At 56.6% G+C, this 19593-nt stretch overlaps 1 protein-coding gene across 1 annotated transcript in view; it reads right to left on the minus strand.

Moving 5' to 3' along the window:
* Positions 1-2668: 2668 nt before the first annotated feature.
* CARS2 (cysteinyl-tRNA synthetase 2, mitochondrial) overlaps positions 2669-19593 on the minus strand; it is a 35106-nt gene continuing 18181 nt past the window's right edge. The window contains exons 7-15 of the mRNA XM_065896201.1: positions 18555-18684; positions 14539-14672; positions 13094-13161; positions 8126-8192; positions 7239-7377; positions 5725-5848; positions 5124-5222; positions 2813-3016; positions 2669-2737 (exon numbers count right to left, since the gene is read on the minus strand). Coding sequence (XP_065752273.1) covers positions 2669-2737; positions 2813-3016; positions 5124-5222; positions 5725-5848; positions 7239-7377; positions 8126-8192; positions 13094-13161; positions 14539-14672; positions 18555-18684 — 1034 coding nt within the window. The remainder of the gene's footprint in view (positions 2738-2812; positions 3017-5123; positions 5223-5724; positions 5849-7238; positions 7378-8125; positions 8193-13093; positions 13162-14538; positions 14673-18554; positions 18685-19593) is intronic.

Genomic DNA, 19593 nt, shown 5'->3' on the forward strand with positions numbered 1-19593 from the left:
CGTAGCACTTTCTGGCTCAACTGCTGTGTGCTTGGAGATGTTATGATAGGAAACAGAGTATTCCTGAACTTTTCTCAGCTTCTGGGCAATATCAGAAAAGAATGAAGAGAATCACATGACAGCGAGACCGTCCGTCACCAGCTCAGCTGAGGCCGTGGGCTTTTGCTGTGCGATTCTTCTGTTTGCGGGAAGTTCCCCTCCTCCGGTAGTCCTCTCGGGGGGATCCCATCGCTCGTTTTCAAATGTCTACATGAATGATGTTTTCTTTTTTAAACTGAGGTCCTCGAAGGGATGTGGCATTCATTCTTTAGCTCATGTTTGTTTCTTTTTGAACGGTGATTCGGTTGGACACATCTGGGCAGAAATATTAAGCATTGCTTGTTTTCGTCAATTGGTTGAAATATTTCAGAATAATGAGAAATCTGTTAGAACTCTGAAACCCTTTTGGAGGCAGCTGGGAAGATCACAGAAGGGAAGCGAATGGGACCCTGACCCCCGAGTGCACAGGTAGGGCCTCTGGGCCCCTGGCCTGTGTACCAGTCGGGTGCTGGCTGACAGGCCCCAGCACAGCACATGGGAGTGGGAGGGACGCCTGGGGCTCCAGGGTCGGGCGGGAGATGGCACCCAGGTGGGGGGCACCAACACTGCCTTCATGCCTGCTCACGGAGCAGGACGGCAGGTCCCTCTGCTTCGAGAGTGGGTGTGGCTTCAGGAACGTTCTGAAGAAGTTCTCTCTGAAACTGTAGTGAGTTGTCCCATCTGCATCAGATCAGCTTGGGCGCGGCTGTCAGTGTGGGCAGTTCTCTTTGTGGCCCGAGAGCTGGCTGTCTCCCGTCACATCTCTGCTGGGCTGGTTACAGCACGTGTGCTTGAGTGTACTCTCAGGCGTTGGTGCCGCCTTCTGTGGGGCGGGGACTGGCCTGTCCGTCTGTCCTTCCCCAGGGACTCCTGCTCTGCGGTCAGAAACCTCCCCGCAGAAAGGTCCCACTTCCTCTAAAGAGTCATGGACTTTCAAGATTTCCTTTAAAATGTTTACCATTGTTATTTCATATCTAACTGTAGAAGACTTTAAGTGTCACGGACATTCTTTTCTTTGGGGAATTACACCTAAATCATGGTCTCTATTAAAAAGCAGATCTGGTTTACTTCAAGGGAGAGTTTTGTATTTTTTTGTTAAACAGCCAGAATCCACCTCTCAACTTAATCCTGAGGACATTCTCAGATACCAGGAAGATAAAAAAACGTAAGCCCGTCTGTCTGATGGTGTGGTTTTCACCACTGCCTACCAGTACCGTTAAAACGAAGTACTAAGCCCGCAACGTAGCTATTTCTTTCCATAGAAGACAAGATTCAGCCGACACGGGAAGTGCTGTGTTTCTGCCCTGAATCCCTTTGCTTGAGAAAGCACCATTCAGGGCCCGTGCTTCTGAACGAGGTGGGCAGTTTTGCTCCTTGTCCTTTGCAAACCCGGGCGCTCTCTAGCTCCAGCTGAGGACACTCCGCCAGGACACCAGCACCGAAGCACATCTGGCGGCCAGCTCAGGCTCCGGCCGGACAGCCTGCCCCGAGTACTGAGCGGCCCTGCTTGCCTGTCCCGTGTCAGGGGCCTGCCCGCCCTCTGGGATCCTGACTCCACTGCTCACGGGTTGGGTCCCTTGTAGCAGGTCAGCTTCTGAACGGGCTTCCTCATCTGTAGAACAGGAACCCCCTGCCTTTCAGGGTCAGGAAGGTCAGTGACGAAGTTAAGGCGGCTGCCGGGCCAGCCAGGCCGTCCGCGCGGCGCCTGACGGGTGCTGGCCTGCTGCCCGGGGCCGCACCCACAGGATCAGTGCCAGCCCCACAGCGGTGGACATGGGGCGGCCTGGCTGAGAGCTGGGGGAAGCGGCGAGAGGGTCACCCCGCTTCCCGCTGGCTGGCTGAACAGCTGTAGCTCCCTGCCTGCGACAGAAAGGAGACGGAGCGCGAGGCCGCCGGCAAGCTTGGTCCCAGGTCGCCCGCCTCGTGCCCGCCTGTCACACCTGTCCCCTCACCCGTGTCACCCAGACTCGAGCACAGCCCTGGCCCTGTGGTGTCTGCTCAGAGGCAGCAGAGGACGGTACCCCAAGAACCAACTGTTTAAGGAAGAGGTCAAACAGAACAGAGGTGAAACAGAGCCTATCACTCAGAGGAAATGGGCTGGACACTTGCAGGGGTTTCCTCTGTTGGCGTTTTCTGTGGTTAACACGATACTTTGTAACCAGGAAAGTAAATGTAAAACCGTATGCCCACGCCCAGTCCAGCACTGCCCAGCATGTGGGGTACAGGCCGCTTCTCCTGCTTGAGACCAGGTGACCCCGGGGAAGGGGTCCCGCCTGCCCTTCCCATGACGTCTTCCGGGACCCCGTGTAGGGCCGACGTCCTGGTCTCGTGGTTTCAGGGCCGTCCCACGATGTCAGGCCCCGGGCTCAGGAGCCAGAGACCACGGTGTGGGCTGATGTGACTTTACTGAACTGCATCTGTGGCCGTCGAAACCCATTCTCCAGCACATGTACTGGCACCCGTGGGGCGGTGACAGTTTGGTTTAAGGTTAACTGAGCAGCCACACAGAAACCGTTAACATCAAGCTTTTATCGTGATTTGAGGCAGCACAGAACCGCGCCGGGAGCCGTGGCCTCTGCATCCCGTGGCCTCAGCTCCCTGGTTTGGGGTCTTCTGTCCTCGGGTCCAGCAGCTCCCACGTGGACACGCCGCCCCGGTCCTGGGGAAGGAGACGGGCCGGGTGAGAGTCAGGGCGCGGGGGCAGGGGCAGAGCCGGGGGCGGGGCGGCACTCACCTTGATGCTGACGCCGTGGGCAGCCAGGTCCCGGCGCAGCGCGTCGCAGGCCTCCAGCAGGGGCCGCCTCTCCAGGAGCTGCCGCTGCGCCTCCCCGGGGGCCTCCCTCGCGGCCAGAGCGAACTGCCGGACCTTCTGCCGGAAGCGGACCAGCTCCTCGATCACGCTGTGCAGGGCGGCCGGGCCGCCGGCCCCTGAAACACACTGCCCGGGCGTCGGGTGAGCGGACGGGCCCCTGGCCGGGGAGGGGCAGGGGGCGCAGCTCGTCTCCCTCCCCTCGCCTCGCCCGAAGGGCCCGGTCTCCCGGTCGCCCAGGCTGGTGAGCGGGAGCTGCCACTGCAGACGGGCAGCATCGGAGGGGCATTGGGCAGAGCCGGCAGGCCTGGGCCTCATCGACCAAGGAAACCAAACTTGCTCCAGCCACCGTTCAAGGCCCTGGACGTTCTGCGCACGGGTGGGCACGCGCACACGTGCAGCCCCGCGGCACTCTCCCCCTGGGGCCGGGGACCATCAGCGTGGGTGCCGGCCGGGGGAGCTCCAGGGCTGGCGTGGGCCCGGAGCCCTTCCAAGTTGCCAGGCGTCCGACCCCACCCCCACCCCCCGCCCCACGGAGGAGGGGCCAGCGGTCCAACTCCTTCAGCCTCACGTGATCCCCAGCCACTGCTCCCACAGTAGAAGACAGCTCGTTACAGAGACGTGAGCCCCCAGCTCGGGGAGGAGGTGGGCTTCTGGTGACCCAGCATAGACCTGGCCCCCTCAGCCTAGTGTGAGCCGCCAACAGGCCCTGGACCGCCCAGGGAAGGCTGCAGTCCACTGGGGAATCAGTGTCTCTCGATCAAACAAATCATTGCAAAGATACGCGAGTCTTTCTGTTGAGGCCAGAGAAGCTCACAGCCTAACAAACAGTCCTAGGAGACATCCCCGCTCACGGCCAGGGCAGCCGGCGCCAGGCCTCAGCTGGCAGGTCCCCGGCCCGGCAGTGCGGGCTGTGCCCAGGCCTCACGGCGGCAGGTGGCCCGGCAGGGCCCGCAGGGAGGTCCGGGGTGGCGTGCCCCCGTATGCAGTCCAGGCTCCCGTTAACGGCCCGTTCACACTTCTTTAGAAAGTGGCAGCTACGGCCCTTTCCTCTTCGCTCCTGAACAACAGTCCTGAGGCTGTCTGTTAGGTGAGGCAGAACGAGGCGGGCCCCCTGGAGGAGGAGGGACCCTGGCCTGGGGCATCAGGCAAGGACGCTTCTGTGCAGAGGACAGCCTGCTGGGGGTGAGGGGAGAGGCGGCGGCCGTGGGGAGACAGGTATACACGGGGAGGGCAGCGGGGGAGTGATGTTGGGAGGTGGGAGCCCAGAGCGGAGGGAGGTGGCCCGGGACTTTTGGGAACCGGAGTCAAGGTGTCGGGGGTAACAGTCGATACGGAGAGGGGACCCAGGATCCTGGGGGCTGGCTCTGCCCGCCTAGGGCCAGAGCAGCTGTGGCCAAGCGCAGCGAGCACCCAGTGCCCAGACCCTCCCCGCCGAGAGCAGCCAGGCTCCTGGAGAAAGGCCGACTCCTGCCTGCGATACCAGGTACCGGATGGGCTGGGAACGTCAGTGCAGGAAGCAAGAATGTGCCAAAAGGATGGGGCCGTGTGTGGCACCGCAGCCAGCTCCACACTCCGCCCCCCAGCTGCGAGCGGGAGGAGGACCCGAGTCCACACTGGCGCCGGGAAGGGTCTCTGCGGCATGGTCACGGTGCACATCCCGGGCACGGGACAGACGGGGATCACGGCCCAGAGGATGGCGTCACATGTGCTGAGTCCCTGAGGGGCCGGGGTGTCAGGGCAGGAAAAGGCCACGGAAGGCCAAGGGACGTTCCACACACAGGGGACCGGAGACCCGGTGGCCGAACAGCCCGCGGGCCTGCACTGGGCCTCTGCTGAGGAGCGTGTGACGGGGACACGGGCGGCCGGGGGGCCAGGCCCGGGGATCCCTGACGGCTGGGGCCCGGCCGGCAGCTCAGATGCCGCCGGAGAAACGTGTCCCCTGCAGCCTGACTGCCGTGTACGCTTTGAGGGTCTTTCCCGGACACAAGTGCGCACGGAATCCGTGGCTCGCCGCTCACGGTGCACGCTCGTCCTGCTGGGAACCTGTTTCGGTTAGTAAATCCCAGCTCTGCATCTGTTCCCCTTTTAAGGAACATAACACATCTTAAGCACGTGGTAAGTCTGGCCTTTAATTACCGTTAAAATCCGCGTTTCTGAAGGGAAGAAGCGGCTGTTATAGAGTTAGCGTGTAGATTAAGTCCCACGGTCAAGGACTGAAGAGAGAAGGGCATACCTGTCGCTCAGCCAGAGAAATCCCCACCGTCTCAAAGAACTGCTCCATGTAGGACACGACGGCACCGAACACAGCAGGGCTCCTGGGACCACCGGCCGCCTGCAACAAGTCACCCAGAGAAGGCTCTTGAAAGGCAAGAGCACTGACCCCGGGCAGGTCAGCCCCCGGTGGGCGCGGACGCAGCCCTGCGAAGCTGGTGCTCCCGCCCGCCGCTGGGGCCTGTGCTCTGAGCACCTGTGCTGGCAAGGAGCCCCTGGGTGGCGGCGGCAGCAGGTGGCCTTCGGGGCGTCCCAGGGTCCTGGGCATCCAAGAGGAGCCTGGCGCCAGGGCCCAGGGATGGGCAGGGCTGGGGGGCAGTCGGGGTCCCCACCCGGCTTCCTTCCCCGTCTCACATCTGTGTGACAAACTCGGACTCCCCTGAGCTCCTGTGTCCACGTGCCGGGCCTCCCCACGGCCCCCAGTTCTACTGACCCTGGCTCAGGACGGGGCCACACGCAGGGGTGGCCCGGAGGCCACAGGCTCTGGGAGCTGGGTGGCCCCAGGGGCTGGCGAGGTGGCATCTGCTGTGTCCTCAGAACTGTCGCCACGTCCCAGGAGTTACCTCGGCAGCCGCCTTCAGCTGTCTGTTCCCGTGGTGAGCCAGGTCCATGACGGCGTCCACCGCCCCCGGCGTGTTGAAGTCGTCCGCCAGCGCCGCCTGCACGGCCCCCTTGGTGTGGCCCAGCCTTTGGGGAGGTGAGCAGACGGGGCCGCTCCAGGGACCCGGCTGGGTGGCAGGAGCTGCGGCGCTGGCCGGCCCCCAGGACGGACGCCCCCCGGGGGGCTCCACCCTCAGCTCCCGCCCCTGGGGCAGCCCTTCCAGCTCCTTCCCTCTGCTGTCAGACCCCCTCAGGAGCCGGCTGCCGTGACTGACGCTCGAGCCCCTCAGCCCCTGGCAAAGAAACTGAGGTCACTGTCACCTCCTCCCCGCCTGCCCCCTTACCCGTCCCCAGCGGCACCGTCAGGTCCCCTTCGAGCCACCCCTCACTCATATGCTGTCCTGCACGCCTGCCGGTCAGTCACCGGCCCCTCCGAGGCTCTGCCACTGTATTGATTCCCTGCTGCCCCTCGTCCCAGACTTTCCCCACCTCCTCCGGGCGCCCTGCTCCCCAGGCACAGGAAGGGTTGGGCAGAGCTGCCGAGCCTGGGCCCGAGTGATCACAGGGAGAGACAGAGCTTTGCTGCCTGGGCTTCTGCAACCCGGCGCTGTCAGCCGGCATATAACCTGACCTCTCCTGACTGAGGCGCAGACTCTCCCCTGCACGCCTGCCGGTGAGCGGCACTGCCGGCCCTTCCCTGGCACCCGCCGTCGGGAGGGTGGCCGAGTGACTGACGGCTCCCAGCCCCGCAAGGCCCAGCTGCCCGGCCCCAGGGCTTGGGCTTCGTCCTGGGCGCCACTGCTGTGACCAACAGGCAGCTCCTGCCTCTCTCCTGCAGATGCCCTCTTCCCGGCCGGCCCCGAAGGAGCCCCGGGCCCTCTACTCCTCATCAGCCTCCGGGGACCCCCGATGACCCTGCCCCCTTCATCTCCCTCTGGTATCCCCCGAGGCTCTGTCTTCCCACTTTCTCACCGTCTCTGAAGCCAATCTCAAACCTTCCTCGCCTTTTTTTGGACGCAGTGAAACACAGATGACCACGTCGAGCCATTTACCGAGCAACAGAACTGGAAACACCGTCTCCACGTCCGGGGTAGCCTCCGTCCTCCCGCCCGCGCCACCACTCAGTTCACTTCCCGGGGCCCCTTGCTGTGCTCCCACCTCTGCAGGCACGGCCGGCCTGTGGTCACGACCCCGGGGGGGTGGGGGGCACACGCTGGGCTTCCGGACGCGCCCGTCAACCCCTGTCCCGCGACCCAGGTCCCCCCTCCTTCCTTCAACAGCTCGCTCGTCCGCCCACCTGCCCCACTTCCCGCCGACCATGCCATCCACGAGGTTCCTGACGCTCCCACGCGACCGTGGGCTGTCCAGGCCTCCCTGAAGGCAGGGTGCCTGCCCCTCCCCTGGCGGGCCCGGGGCTCCCGCCAGCCCCACCCCCGCGTCCACAGCGCTGCCTCGGGTGGTCCTGAGCAGCACCCACCTCTCCCACAGTACGTCCTCCTGGACGGGGCCGCCCGCCAGCTGCCCCCTCATGTAGGCCCGAGCGTCCTCCACAAAGGCGGCCACGGCACGGAGCAGACGCCTGGCCTCGAGCACGGCGCCGTCGCTGTAGTCCATGGCTGCGGGGAGGGAGCCCGGTCACCCGGGAGCCGCGAGCGCCCGCAGACCGCCAGGCTCTGTCCTGACCCCAGGCAGGAAATGTGGACACCCCTCCCCACGTGGGTGGCCGAGGGCTCATTCCTGCTGACAGACAGATGTACAGACAGACAGATGGCTCTGGAAAGCAGGGGCCCTGCCGGGCACCTGAAGCGCCTCTGGGGAGGCCAGCCGACCGGTGCCACGAGGACTCCGGCCCTGTGTTCCCAGAGGGGCAGGGAAACCTGGCCATCACCGTGCCCACGAGTGTGCGGGGACAGATTAGGGACACTCGCCGCACCCGGGCGGCCCCAGGTCTCTGGACAGGGGTCTGGCCAGCGGGGAGTGCCGGGGTCCCCAGACTCTCCTTCAGGGCTGGAAGGGGACACGCCCTCTGGCCCAGGGGAGGGGCGGTGCCATGCTGATGGCTCCTGGCTCAGGCCCTGTGCCAGGACGGCTCATGACGCCAGGGGTTAGGTGCCGCGGGCTCAGGCTCTCCGGGCCCCGCGGAGCGCTGGGCACCGGAGTCCCACTGCAAAGCCGCGGCCTTGGGACAGGCTCCGGGGTCCCTGGAGCATCCTCGGGCTTCCGTTCAGAACCCAACCTCAGGGCACGAGGGCAACACCCCAACAGGACGGGGAGCACCCCACCCGGATTTCGGGGTCCCCAGAGGCCCTCAGAGGCTCCCCGGGGCCACATGTGAGGAGCACCCAGGCCTCCCTGCCAGCTCACCTGACCTGTAGCTGCTCCGCAGGCAGAAGAGGCGGAAGACGTCTGGGGAGGCCGTGCTGAGGAAGTCCTGCAGGGGGCCGGAGACAGGAGCCACTAACCCCCAGGCACACGCAGCGCTCCTCCAACCCCCAGTGTAGACACCTGGGCCGCCCCCCGAGCAGTCGCGGGGTGTTGGCCCCACGAGCCTGCGGCCACATCACCTCCACACAGCCTGTGCCGTCACTCATCTGACGTGAGCTGCGGGGCTCAGACCCACGGCTGGATTCTGTTAGAGCGTTCACTCAAGTGAGGGAGGGCACGGATTCCTGTATCTCGATATAATCAACAGCTGTCAGACTCCTACAGATTTCATTCTGTGTGTTCAAAAATGTTACGTTCTAAGGAAGCGGCCACAGATTTCGCCAGGCCAACAACAGGATCGACAGGGAGAAAGGTGAAGAGCCCTGTCCAACCCGACTTTCATCAGTAAGACACCGGGTATTTCAACGTCTGTGTCCGTCCCCTGGTGCTCCTTTCCAGGGTGTGAAAAAGGAGTATTTCTTCGTCCCCCTAACTCCCCAAACTAGCCAACTAGAGACCCCGTCCGGTGGACAGCGCACGGTGTGCGTGTTAATTCTCGCATTTGCGCGGTCACGCGCCCTCGCGTCCTCACCTGTCACTTCCCCTTTAAATCTGCAAAAGCAGCAGCACGGAGACCGAGCCCCTGCACTGTGGTGTTACTACACCACGGACAGCGCAGGCAGGTAACGAACTAGCGCTGTCGCATACGGAGCTTCACTTACAGAATGCTAAGATGCAGATGTGTCGTAACTGCAGTGTGTCTATAATGGTGACAGAAAGACAAGGCTTAGTGAACCAAACGGCGAACACCCAAGGCCAGGGCCTCGCATCCTGTGCCTTCTCTGCGAGTCCTCCTGTGTCCCGTCGGCCGTCACTCCAGCCACTCTGACAGCGCTTCCCTGACCTGCCAGGGTCTCGTGATAACCGGCTGTGCTCGGCGGGACCCCAGTAAACACGCAGCTCAGCTGGCGTGGGGTTACACCGGGGACAGAGAGTGAACGCCGGGTACTCAGAGGGCCTTTAGCCACCCTCTGACTTTTCCCTCTCCTTTGTGAATTATTTCTTTAGGTTTCCTTCCCCACCAAAGCATGGACTCAACTGCTTCATAACTTGTTACAAGTCCTCTCCTGTCTCTGACAGTGTAGCAGGAGGCCTGTTCCCAGTGGACACGCTTGCCTTAGGTGAGGATTTGTTTTTGTAAGTTGTTGTGTGTTTAGCTTTTTATAAATCGCTTCCAGACGCTTGGTATGTACGGCTGTGGAGCTGTGTGGGCAGGAGCAAAGCTGTGCATCTCCGCGGCGTGGCCACCGTCAGCAAGCCCTCCCCGCAGCCCCGGGGCCCTGACCGCTGACAGACACACGACACGCCGCCCCCAGCCCCACGCGCTTCTCTCTGCGAGTCGGTGCCTCTCCTGCACTCCTGACTTTCTGCTCATAATCGTGCGTTTAGTCACAGAATTTAAAAACTAACATTATGGATATTTTATGTCTGTCTAGGTCTTCAGTTTTTCCGAAAGAGATCTCTTTTTCATTTTAGCACTTTATGTTTTCGGGGTAGCCATGTTCTCTATTTCATCCCAACAGGATTTTAGGTGGTTTTATTTTAAAGGGTTTTTCCTGGACTTCCCTGGTGGTCCAGTGGTTAAGACTCCGCACGTCCACCGCCGGGGGCCCGGGTTCAATCCCTGGTCGGGGAACTAAGATCCTGTACACCACTAGGGCACGCCCCACCCCCCAAGAAAGGGGGTAGTTTCCTGCCACTCAGAATGTGGACTCAGTCAGATAAACCTCAGTGTGTGTTCAGAAATCCAAGTTAATAGCTCTCCAAACGCCAGCAACACTAAAGGGTATTTATTTTCACCACTGTGGGGTGCCCCTGTGGAGTCAGAGAGTTCAACAGAAATCTGGAATCTGACCTTTCTACGGCATTCTGTGTCTGTGGACCGTTTCCTGATAATGACACAGAAAGAAAGTAGGACTACATCAAACTAAAAAGCTTCTGCACAGCAAAGGAAGCAGTCAACAAAATGAAAAGACAGCCAGCAGGATGGGAGAGAGCATTTGCAGACCATCTGTCTGGTTAGGGTAAATAACCGAAATATATAAAGAACTCACACAACTCAACAGAAAAAAAAAAAAGATTCAAAAATGGGCAAAAGACTTGAATAAACGTTTTTCCAAAGAAGACCCACAAATGGCCAACAGGTAGGTGCCTGAAAAGATGCTCAACGTCACTAATCATCAGGGAAATGCAAATCAAAACCACAATGAGACGCCGCACCTGTCAGAATGGCTGCCATCAAGAAAAGAAATGTGTGGATGAGAATATTGAGAAAAGGGAACCCTTGTGCGCGGTTGGTGGGAACGTACATTGGTACAACCACCGTGGAAAACAGTATGGAGGTTCCTCAAAAAATCAAAAATAGGGCTTCCCTGGTGGCGCGGTGGTTGAGAGTCCACCTGCCGATGCAGGGGACGCGGGTTCGTGCCCCGGTCTGGGAGGATCCCACGTGCTGCGGAGCGGCTGGGCCCGTGAGCCATGGCCGCTGAGCCTGCGCGTCCAGAGCCTGTGCTCCGCAACGAGAGAGGCCACAACAGTGAGAAGCCCGCGTACCGCAAAAAAAAAAAAAAAAAATCAAAAATAGATTTACCGTACAGTCCAGCAATTCCACTTCTAGGTACACATCTGAAGGAAACAAAATCACTATCTCGTAGATGTATCTGTACCCCTATGTTCAATGCAGCATTACTGACAACAGTCAAGATACGGAAACAACCTAAGTGTCCACAGATAGATGAGTGGACAAAGAAGATGTGACACACGCTCACACACACATACACGTGCATATACACGCTACGGACTATTAATCATCAAAAGAAGGAAATCCTGCCGCTTGTGACAACATGGATGAACCTGGAGGACACTGGGCTCAGTGACAGACAGCCGAGGAAGACAAACACTGCACGATCTCACCCACGTGTGGGACCTGAAAGAAAAACTCACAGAAACCGCAGGGAACTCCCTGGTGGTCCAGGGGCTAGGACTCTGCGCTCACTGCCGGGGCCCTGGGTTTGATCCCTGGTCAGGGAACTAAGATCCTGCAAGCCATGCAGTGTGGGAAAGAAGGAGAAAGAGAGGGAAGGGAGGGAGGAAGGGAGGGAAGGGAGGAAAGGGAGGAAGGGAGGGAGGGAAGGAAGGAAGGAAGGAAGGAAGGAAGGAAGGAAGGAAGGAAGATAGATGGAGAGCAGACCAGTAGTTGCCAGGGGCTGGAATGTGAGGCTGGGGAAGACTTTGGTCTCTGTAAAGTCCAACAGCAGGGAAGTAATTCAGTCCTGTAGTAGCGCCCCCCAAGGGCCACTCACTAAGTGGTCAGGAAAGTAATGCAGACTTTGTAATACCTATGAAAATTTTAAATGCATGTACCCAAGCAGATGTAGTTTAATACGGCCACGAAAAATATAATTTAAATGGCCATCAATAAGGGATGGTTTAAACTAATTAAGGTGCGCCCTTACAACAGATGATTATTCGAGTTAAGTCCATATGGAAGAAAGCTAATGCAAAAGACTCAGTAGTTTAAGAGACACCTGGGACAACACCGAGCGCACTAATGTTCGCATTGTAGCGGCCCCAGGAGGGAGAGAGAGAAAGCGGCAGAGAGCTTATATTTCCAGCTAAGCTGGAAATTTGCCTAGCCTGCGAAAGGGAAACAGACATCCAAGCCCAGGAAGCACAGAGAGGCCCAAACGAGATGAACCCAAAGAGATCCACAGCAACACACTCTGTAATTAAAATGGGAAAATTAAAAACAAAGAGAAAATCTTAAAAGCAGCAAGGGAAAAGCAACTCGTTTCTCACAGGGGAACTCTCGTAAGACTGTCAGCTGACTTTTCTGCATGCCAGAAAGGAGCAACGTGATATACTCGAAGAGATGAAAAAGCCTACAACCAAGAATACTCTACCCAGCAAGCTATCATTCAGATCTGGAGAAGAGAGAAAGAATTTTACAGACAAGCAACAGAACCCTTAAACCAGCATTACACGACATGTTAAAGGGACTTCTCTAAGAGGAAAAGAAAAGTCCACGACTAGAAATATGAAAATTCTGAAAGGAAAAATCTCATTGGTAAAGGCAAACATTCAGTAAAGATAGAGTAACCACTTATAAAGCTAGTAGGAACGTTAAAAGACAAAAATACTATAAATCATCTATATCCACAATAAGTTAAGTGATACACAAAACATGTAAAACATGATGTAAAAAACATTAAACATGGGAGGTGGGTAAAAATGCAAGCCTGTTAGCATGTGTTCAAACTGAGATCATCCACTAAAATAACCTCATATACGTGGGATGCAGCAAAAGCAGTCCTAAAAGGGATTTAGTAATATAAGAAAAACCTCAGAAAAACTTAAGAAAAATCTCAAATAAACAACCTAATTTCACACCTTAAGGCACTAGAAGAAGAACAAACAAAACCCAAAGTTAATAGAAGGAAAGAAGTCATAAAGGTAAGAGCAGAAATAAATACTGAAAAAAAAATACGAAAGATCAATGAAACTAAGAACTAGTTCTTTGAAAAGATAAAATCAATAAACCTTTAGCTAGACTCATCAAAAAAAAAAAAAGAGAGAGAGAGAGAAAGGGCCCAAATCAATAAAATCGGAGTCCTGGAACAGTGAGGGGAGAGAGGCCGAGGCCCTCAACACAGGAGTCGACACAGGAGGCGACAGGACAGGAAACACCACCTCGCACTTTTAGACAAGAGAAAGCCGTTTAAGCCAGAAGCAGAAGCCCATCAGGGCCCCAGGGACACAGGGAACCGGAGATGAGGGTCTCCTGATGCATATCAGCCTCCGTGACACGTCGGCAGACTGGCGGGCACACAAGAAACACAAGTGCGTTACCTTAATTGTGATGTAGTTCTTCAGTGATTTGGACATCTTCTCTTCTTTGCCCTTCACGTGCAAATGCCCTGAAACAAAAACAAAGTCACTCATTCTGTACCCCCAGAGGCAGGGTGAAGGAGGGCTCGTCTCCAAAGGCGCCTGGACTCCGGGAGCCCTGACCTGTCACACAGCCCTGAGTGGATGCCCACACAGGCCCCCCGATCGGCCCCGCGCTCAACCCGCCAGCAAGGGGGGCCCACGTCCACTCCCGGCCAGGGCATCACTCTGCGGGGATGGCCCCTCCCTCTCCTGTGACTCACCAACACAGGGGACCTGACTCAGCGCCCGAGGAGAGGACACATCTTTGCCTCCACAAAGCGTGCGGGTCTCCGAGCAACACTGTGAGCGTGTCTGTAGCTCGTTTCCAGACATATCCCAGCCTCAGCATCGTTTCACGCCCGTGTGTGAAAGACGGGGGGACCCGAACCCCCTCAGGACTCCTCCATCTGAGCCTGGCCCTCCTCCTGGACCACATCTGTACCAGGCTCACTTCCAAGGGAGCTGTGATTTCCCAACAGAAAATTCTTCCACTTTTTCTGACACAGCTCGAAGCACCACCTTTTTTCAAGCCAACTTTTCCAAGAACCGGTTACAATGTGGCTTCCAAAAAGCTACGTAACCTTGAATATGTCAACCTCTGCAGCCTGCCGTATACACCAAGTACAAGTGAAGTTTTAAAAAAACTGACAACATCTGGAAAACGAAACATCTGACTGCTGAACTCTACTTCTATCCATTTACTTCAGGAAAAGGCATCGATTCTCCAGGGTGTCAGGAGACACAGCTGTTCCTCCGGGACCGGGTGAAAGTGGGACAAAGAAGATTCCAACGTCCTAACAGATCGTGGGTCTTAACAGCAAAACCCTTCCCCACGCCTCATCCGAAGCAGCAGGACCTGCCGTGTGCGGACACAGAGCCCCGTGAGCCCTGGCACTGCCGCGGGTCCCGTCTGATGGCAGACCCGGTCACCGAGGGGCACCAGTGCTTGCGGCGAACCCCAACTCCTCACGAGCGCCACCGACGAAGAGCCTGTGGGGAACAGCCCTCGCGTTCCGACGGGTAACACGGGATCCCCTGTCCCCGAGCCTGCGACCGGGCACGGGAACACCTCCATCCCTGGGACCTGTGATTCCCTCCCCGGATGGGCTCGGAGCACTCTGCTCTCACAAGGCCTCCCGCTGAAGGGCCGAACTCTCGTCAGCTCACGCTTCAGTTCCAAAAGGCACGTTCGGTATTCCAATCCAAGGAAGGTCACGTCCAACCGACAACAAGTCAAAGGCCACTTAAGGGACAACTCTGCTTCTTGACCTATTAGCTGATGCAGCTGTTTCCAAATGTAGCTATTTCACGAACAGAGTCGAGAGAATGGAAATGGAACAAAGTAATCTGAAGTCCTCGCTCACCAGAATGTAGGAAGTAATTCCCCCACTGCTGGCACTGGTGAAAGACCTCGCACTGTGCAATTTCGTTCTCGTGGTGAGGAAACGCTAAATCTACGCCACCCGAGTGGATGTCCAGCCGGCTTCCAAACACCAAACTGCAAGACACAGGGCAGAGCAGGGAGTTAACTCAACCCAATGACACGGTCTCCAAACCACATCCCGTATTTACTCCTTCCAGCCCTGGGCCACGCACACACCGAATGGAGCCCAATTCCGAATGCATGACAATTCAGCTGATGCAAACGGAACCTGACATTTGTTTTTACTTCATAAAATCTCTAATTCATAGCTCTTCCGCCTGGGAAAGAGACTTCATTTTCTTTGCTCTGGATACAATATGTGGTTTTTAAAAACTTCAAAATTACTTTTTCTTACTTTCAGTAGGCAGACCTTAGTGGTTGTTCAACTATAACAAAAAAAGAACTATAAAATCAAGAGATTTTTAATTTGGCTTTTGAAAAATGAGCCATTCAGCAGCCGTACATGAACAACAAAGTAACAGAATTCAAAGTGACACATTTCAGCTGGCCGCATTTCAGCTATAAGGCTGCTCGGTCCACAGAACCGCACACGGCACCTCTCAGGCCTGCCGGGGACACTCAGTGTGCGCAGCTCTGTCACCAGAGCACCTGCAAAGCAACCGGTACCAGCACCAGTGGTCCAGGCTGACCAGCAGCTGCTTCAGAGGACGTGAAAAAATGCAAAAGCTCGCACAACGGAAAGGGGGCGCAAGGCGGGCGGCTGTGGAGCTCTGGAGGCCGTCGGCCCCCCGGGGGTGCAGACACCAGTGAGTTTTTCTAAAAATGGTTAAAAATAGATGTTTTCAAAGATGCCACAGCCTCACTGAGGTCCTTCCTGCTGAAGGCCGACTCTCCTCCCACTGGCCCAGCTCTGGAAAAACCACGCATGCGCTGGTCACACCTGAGCTGAGTGGGCGAGCAGGTCGTCCAGGACCGTACATCCTTGGCAGTGGTTTCTAGAGAATCTCTAATAAGTCCTCGAAATTCAAACGCTTCGAGGGCGAGCGTGAGGTGGGAGGGACCAGGACTGGGGAGGAGCGTATGAGGGGGCACACTCGCACTTGTAACGAGTGACCCATTTTTACAAAGATCTGAAGCAAATATGACGAAGTTAAGACTTAACGGCTAAACTGTGGGTCTGCAGTGTTCGTTAGATTAGTCTCTAGTCTTGTCTGCATGTCACACCTATTTTAAAATAAGAGAAAGCTGAAAAGGAATAGAAGTCCATTATTTAGATTTCAACAAAAATAAAACATTTGATGGTAACATTACATTTGAAATTTACTAAATGCTTCCTGCTTCAGAGAAATTATTTGAATCTAAAAGATGAAGATCTTTTTTTAAAAATAAATAAATTTATTTATTTATTTTTGGCTGCGTTGCTGCACGCAGGCTTTCTCTAGTTGCGAAGAGCGGGGGCTGCTCTTTGTTGCTGTGGCCATGCTTCTCATTGCGGTGGTTTCTCTTGTTGCAGAGCACGGACTCTAGGCGTGCGGACTTTAGTAGTTGTGGCACGAGGGCTCAGTAGTCGTGGCTCACAGGCTCTAGAGCGCAGGCTCAGTAGTCGTGGTGCACGGGCTTAGTTGCTCTGCGGCATGTGGGGTCTTCCCGGACCAGGGCTTGAACCCGTGTCCCCTGCATTGGCAGGCAGATCCTTAACGACTGTGCCACCAGGGAAGTCCCAATACAGATCTTTTTACAACACAACGTATATCCCACACTGCTGTTAAATCAACAAGTATTTGTAAATACTTTTAAGTGTTTATAGTAGGGCTGAGAGCTGGACACGTCTGTTTGTTTTTAATATTTATTTACTATGGCTATGCTGGATCTTAGTTGTGGTGTACCAACTTCTTAGTTGCAGCATTCTAACTCTTAGTTGCGACACGTGAACTCTTAGTCGCAGCACGTGAACTCTTGGTTGTGGCATGCCGACTTCTTAGCTGCGGCATGCGTGCGGGATCTAGCTCCCGGACCAGGGATGGAACCCGTGCCCCCTGCATTGGGAGTGCAAAGTCTTACCCACTGGAACAACAGGGAAGTCCCTAGTTGACTGGGTTTTTTTTTTGTTTTGGGGTTTTTTTGTTTTTTTTTTTTGCGGTACACAGGCCTCTCACTGCTGTGGCCTCTCCCGTTGCGGAGCACAGGCTCCGGACGCGCAGGCGCAGCGGCCATGGCTCACGGGCCCAGCCGCTCCGCGGCACGTGGGATCCTCCCGGACCGGGGCACGAACCCGCGTCCCCCGCATCGGCAGGCGGACTCTCAACCACTGCGCCACCAGGGAAGCCCCTAGTTGATTGTTTTCTAACGAAAAGCTGGACCCTGTTTCATACTAACAACAGGGTGTGACATCTCAGGAGTTTCGGATGTGTTTCCCGGTAAGTCTCACACAGACACCACCACGGACGAGGGCAGCGGGGGAGGAGCACGCGGTGGGGGGCGGGGGGCGGGGACCCCTTCTAGGTCTTCGCTGGGATGAGCATGCTGGCACAGGCGGGTGGCGGAGGGTGAGGCTTCCCCCCGTAGAGTGGGGTGAGCCTACACCAGAGACGAAACCAGCGTGGGGTCGAGGCACAGGGCAGCCTGCTCTTAGATAACGTTCACGCCCAGCCAGAAGGCTGCTACATACAACAGCCGATAGGAGGACAACTGGGTTTGCTGATCTTAAAATCTGGGGTGTGGCTAGTACTTTGAAATGTTCACCTTAATCATACTTTGTTTCTAATTTTAAAAACCGATTACAGGGGCTTCCCAGTGGTTAACAATCCGCCTGCCAATGCAGGGGACACAGGTTTGAGCCCTGGTCCGGGAAGATCCCACATGCCGCAGAGCAACTAAGCCCGTGTGCCGCAACTACTGAGCCTGCGCTCTAGAGCCCGTCTTCCGCAACAAGAGAAGCCACCGCAATGAGTAGCCCCCACTCGCTGCAACTAGAGAAAGCCCACATGCAGCAAGAAAGGCCCCATGCAGCCAAAAATAAATTAATTAATTTAAAAAAACTGATTATAATAAATATCTGAAACACATCAGATGTATCAAAATCCATGAGTTAACGTGCAGGGCTCAGGGAACCATGGTGGGAACCCCCGGGACAGGCTGGAAGTGGAGAGCCCAGCCGGGATGCGGCCTTCAGTACCCACGAGCACACACGCAGACACACGCACACAAACACACACACAAACACACACAGGCAGAGGCAAGGGAGCGCAGATGCCGGAGGGACGGTCCACAGGGCAGGTCCACAAAAGGAAGGTGGATGAGGCCCCAGCAGAGACGACAAAACCAGAAGAACGTTGTTCCACAGAAGCCAGGGAGCGAGCAGGGGTGTCAGCGGCCCGTCGCAGACGGGGCTGACGGTCACCGTGACCTCCGGAGACCAGAGTGGGTGGGGACGCCCGTCAGACAACAGCGGGGATGCGTGGACAGTGAGAGAAGAGACAAAAAAGAGGGTCCCCTGGAGGAGAATGGGGACCAGAGAAGCGCTGTGTTTACAGGGGTTCCCAAGACAGAAACGTCCTGGGCGTGGTGCTGCCCGAGACAGAGCCGGCAGAAAGGGCAGACGGAAGGGGACGCTGGGGGTCACGCTCGAGGCGCCTGGTCCAGGACCAGCTCTGGGGCCAAGGATGGGGGTCCAGCCCCTGGCCCAGGTCCCTGGCCGCCTTCCTGAACCTACCGCGGAAGAGATGCAGGCACCCCCGGAGCTGGCCTGCGTGTGACGGGCAGTCAAGAACTAACTGCAAAGCGGGCTCTTCTACCAAAGAGAACAAGCGCTGATGTTGGGGAGATAAACGTGTTCTGGTTTTGCTGCTTCCCTTCCCACGGCCGGTCCCACCCGGGCGCTAAGATTCCTTTCCAAACACCTGCGTTGCCGGCACTAGGACCAAGCCTGCCCCCACCTGCACCCTCTGCTGGCCGAGCGTGTGCATCACAGCACAGACGACTCCGGGAAAACCTCACCTGGCGATGGTGGAACACTCGATATGCCAGCCAGGCCTCCCGTCTCCCCAGGGCGAGGCCCAGGACGGCTCCCGGGGCTTCGCCGCCTTCCACAGGGCAAAGTCGCTGGCATGCCGCTTGTCAGAGTGATCTGCCAGTGACAGACGGTTAATCAGCGGGAGGGAGTCCAGAACGAACCAACACAGTCACCCCCAAACAGGCAGGACGCACGTCCCCGATTGCGTTCCTCTGAGGAGTAACCTCACATTTCTTATGCACGTGTTTTTCTCTTTGCCACGTGAAAGCTAGACAGCTACCAGGTACTTTTATCTATAACATGAGAGAAGCACGCAGTCCCCCAGCAGTGCAGCTGCGTGCGGGGCTTCAAGTACATGCAGTGATGCTGCTGAGGGGCCAACTCCACACGTGCTCTCATGCTCCCTCATTCCGTCTCTGTCAGTAGCTGAGTTTCAGAGTAACTGTTTTCAAAGAGAGATGATAATCAGAGCAAAAAGGAAAATACCAGGGTATTTGTATCAATCACATTCAGAAAGCAAGAAAATTCAGAAGAGGGGGGTTCAGGGTTATAGGACAAGCCGGTACGGGGCTCTCTTTATGTTCCAAAACAAGATGCCCTTCAGTAGGTGATGGATAAACAAACTGTGGTCCATCCAGACAATGGAGTGTTATTCAATGCTGATAAGAAGTGAGCTTTCGAGCCATGAAAAAACATGGAGGGGGACTTCCCTGGCGGTCCAGTGGTTAAGACTTCGCCTTCCAGTGCAAGGGGTGCAGGTTCGATCCCTGGCTGGGGAGCTAAGATCCCACCTGCCTCGCAGCCAAAAAAACAAAACATAAAACAGAAGCAGTATTGTAACAAATTCATTAAAGAGTTTAAAAGTGGTCCACATCAAAAAAAAAAAACAAAAAAAAGGAGGACTCTTACATGCGTATTACTAAATGAAAGAAGCCAGTCTGAAAAGGCTAGACTGTATGATTCCCACTCTATGACATTCTGGAAAAGGCAAAACAATGGGGACAGTAAAGAGATCAGTGGCTG

This window comes from Phocoena phocoena, chromosome 18, assembly GCF_963924675.1.
Source record: "Phocoena phocoena chromosome 18, mPhoPho1.1, whole genome shotgun sequence".
NCBI classification, from domain to species: domain Eukaryota; kingdom Metazoa; phylum Chordata; class Mammalia; order Artiodactyla; family Phocoenidae; genus Phocoena; species Phocoena phocoena.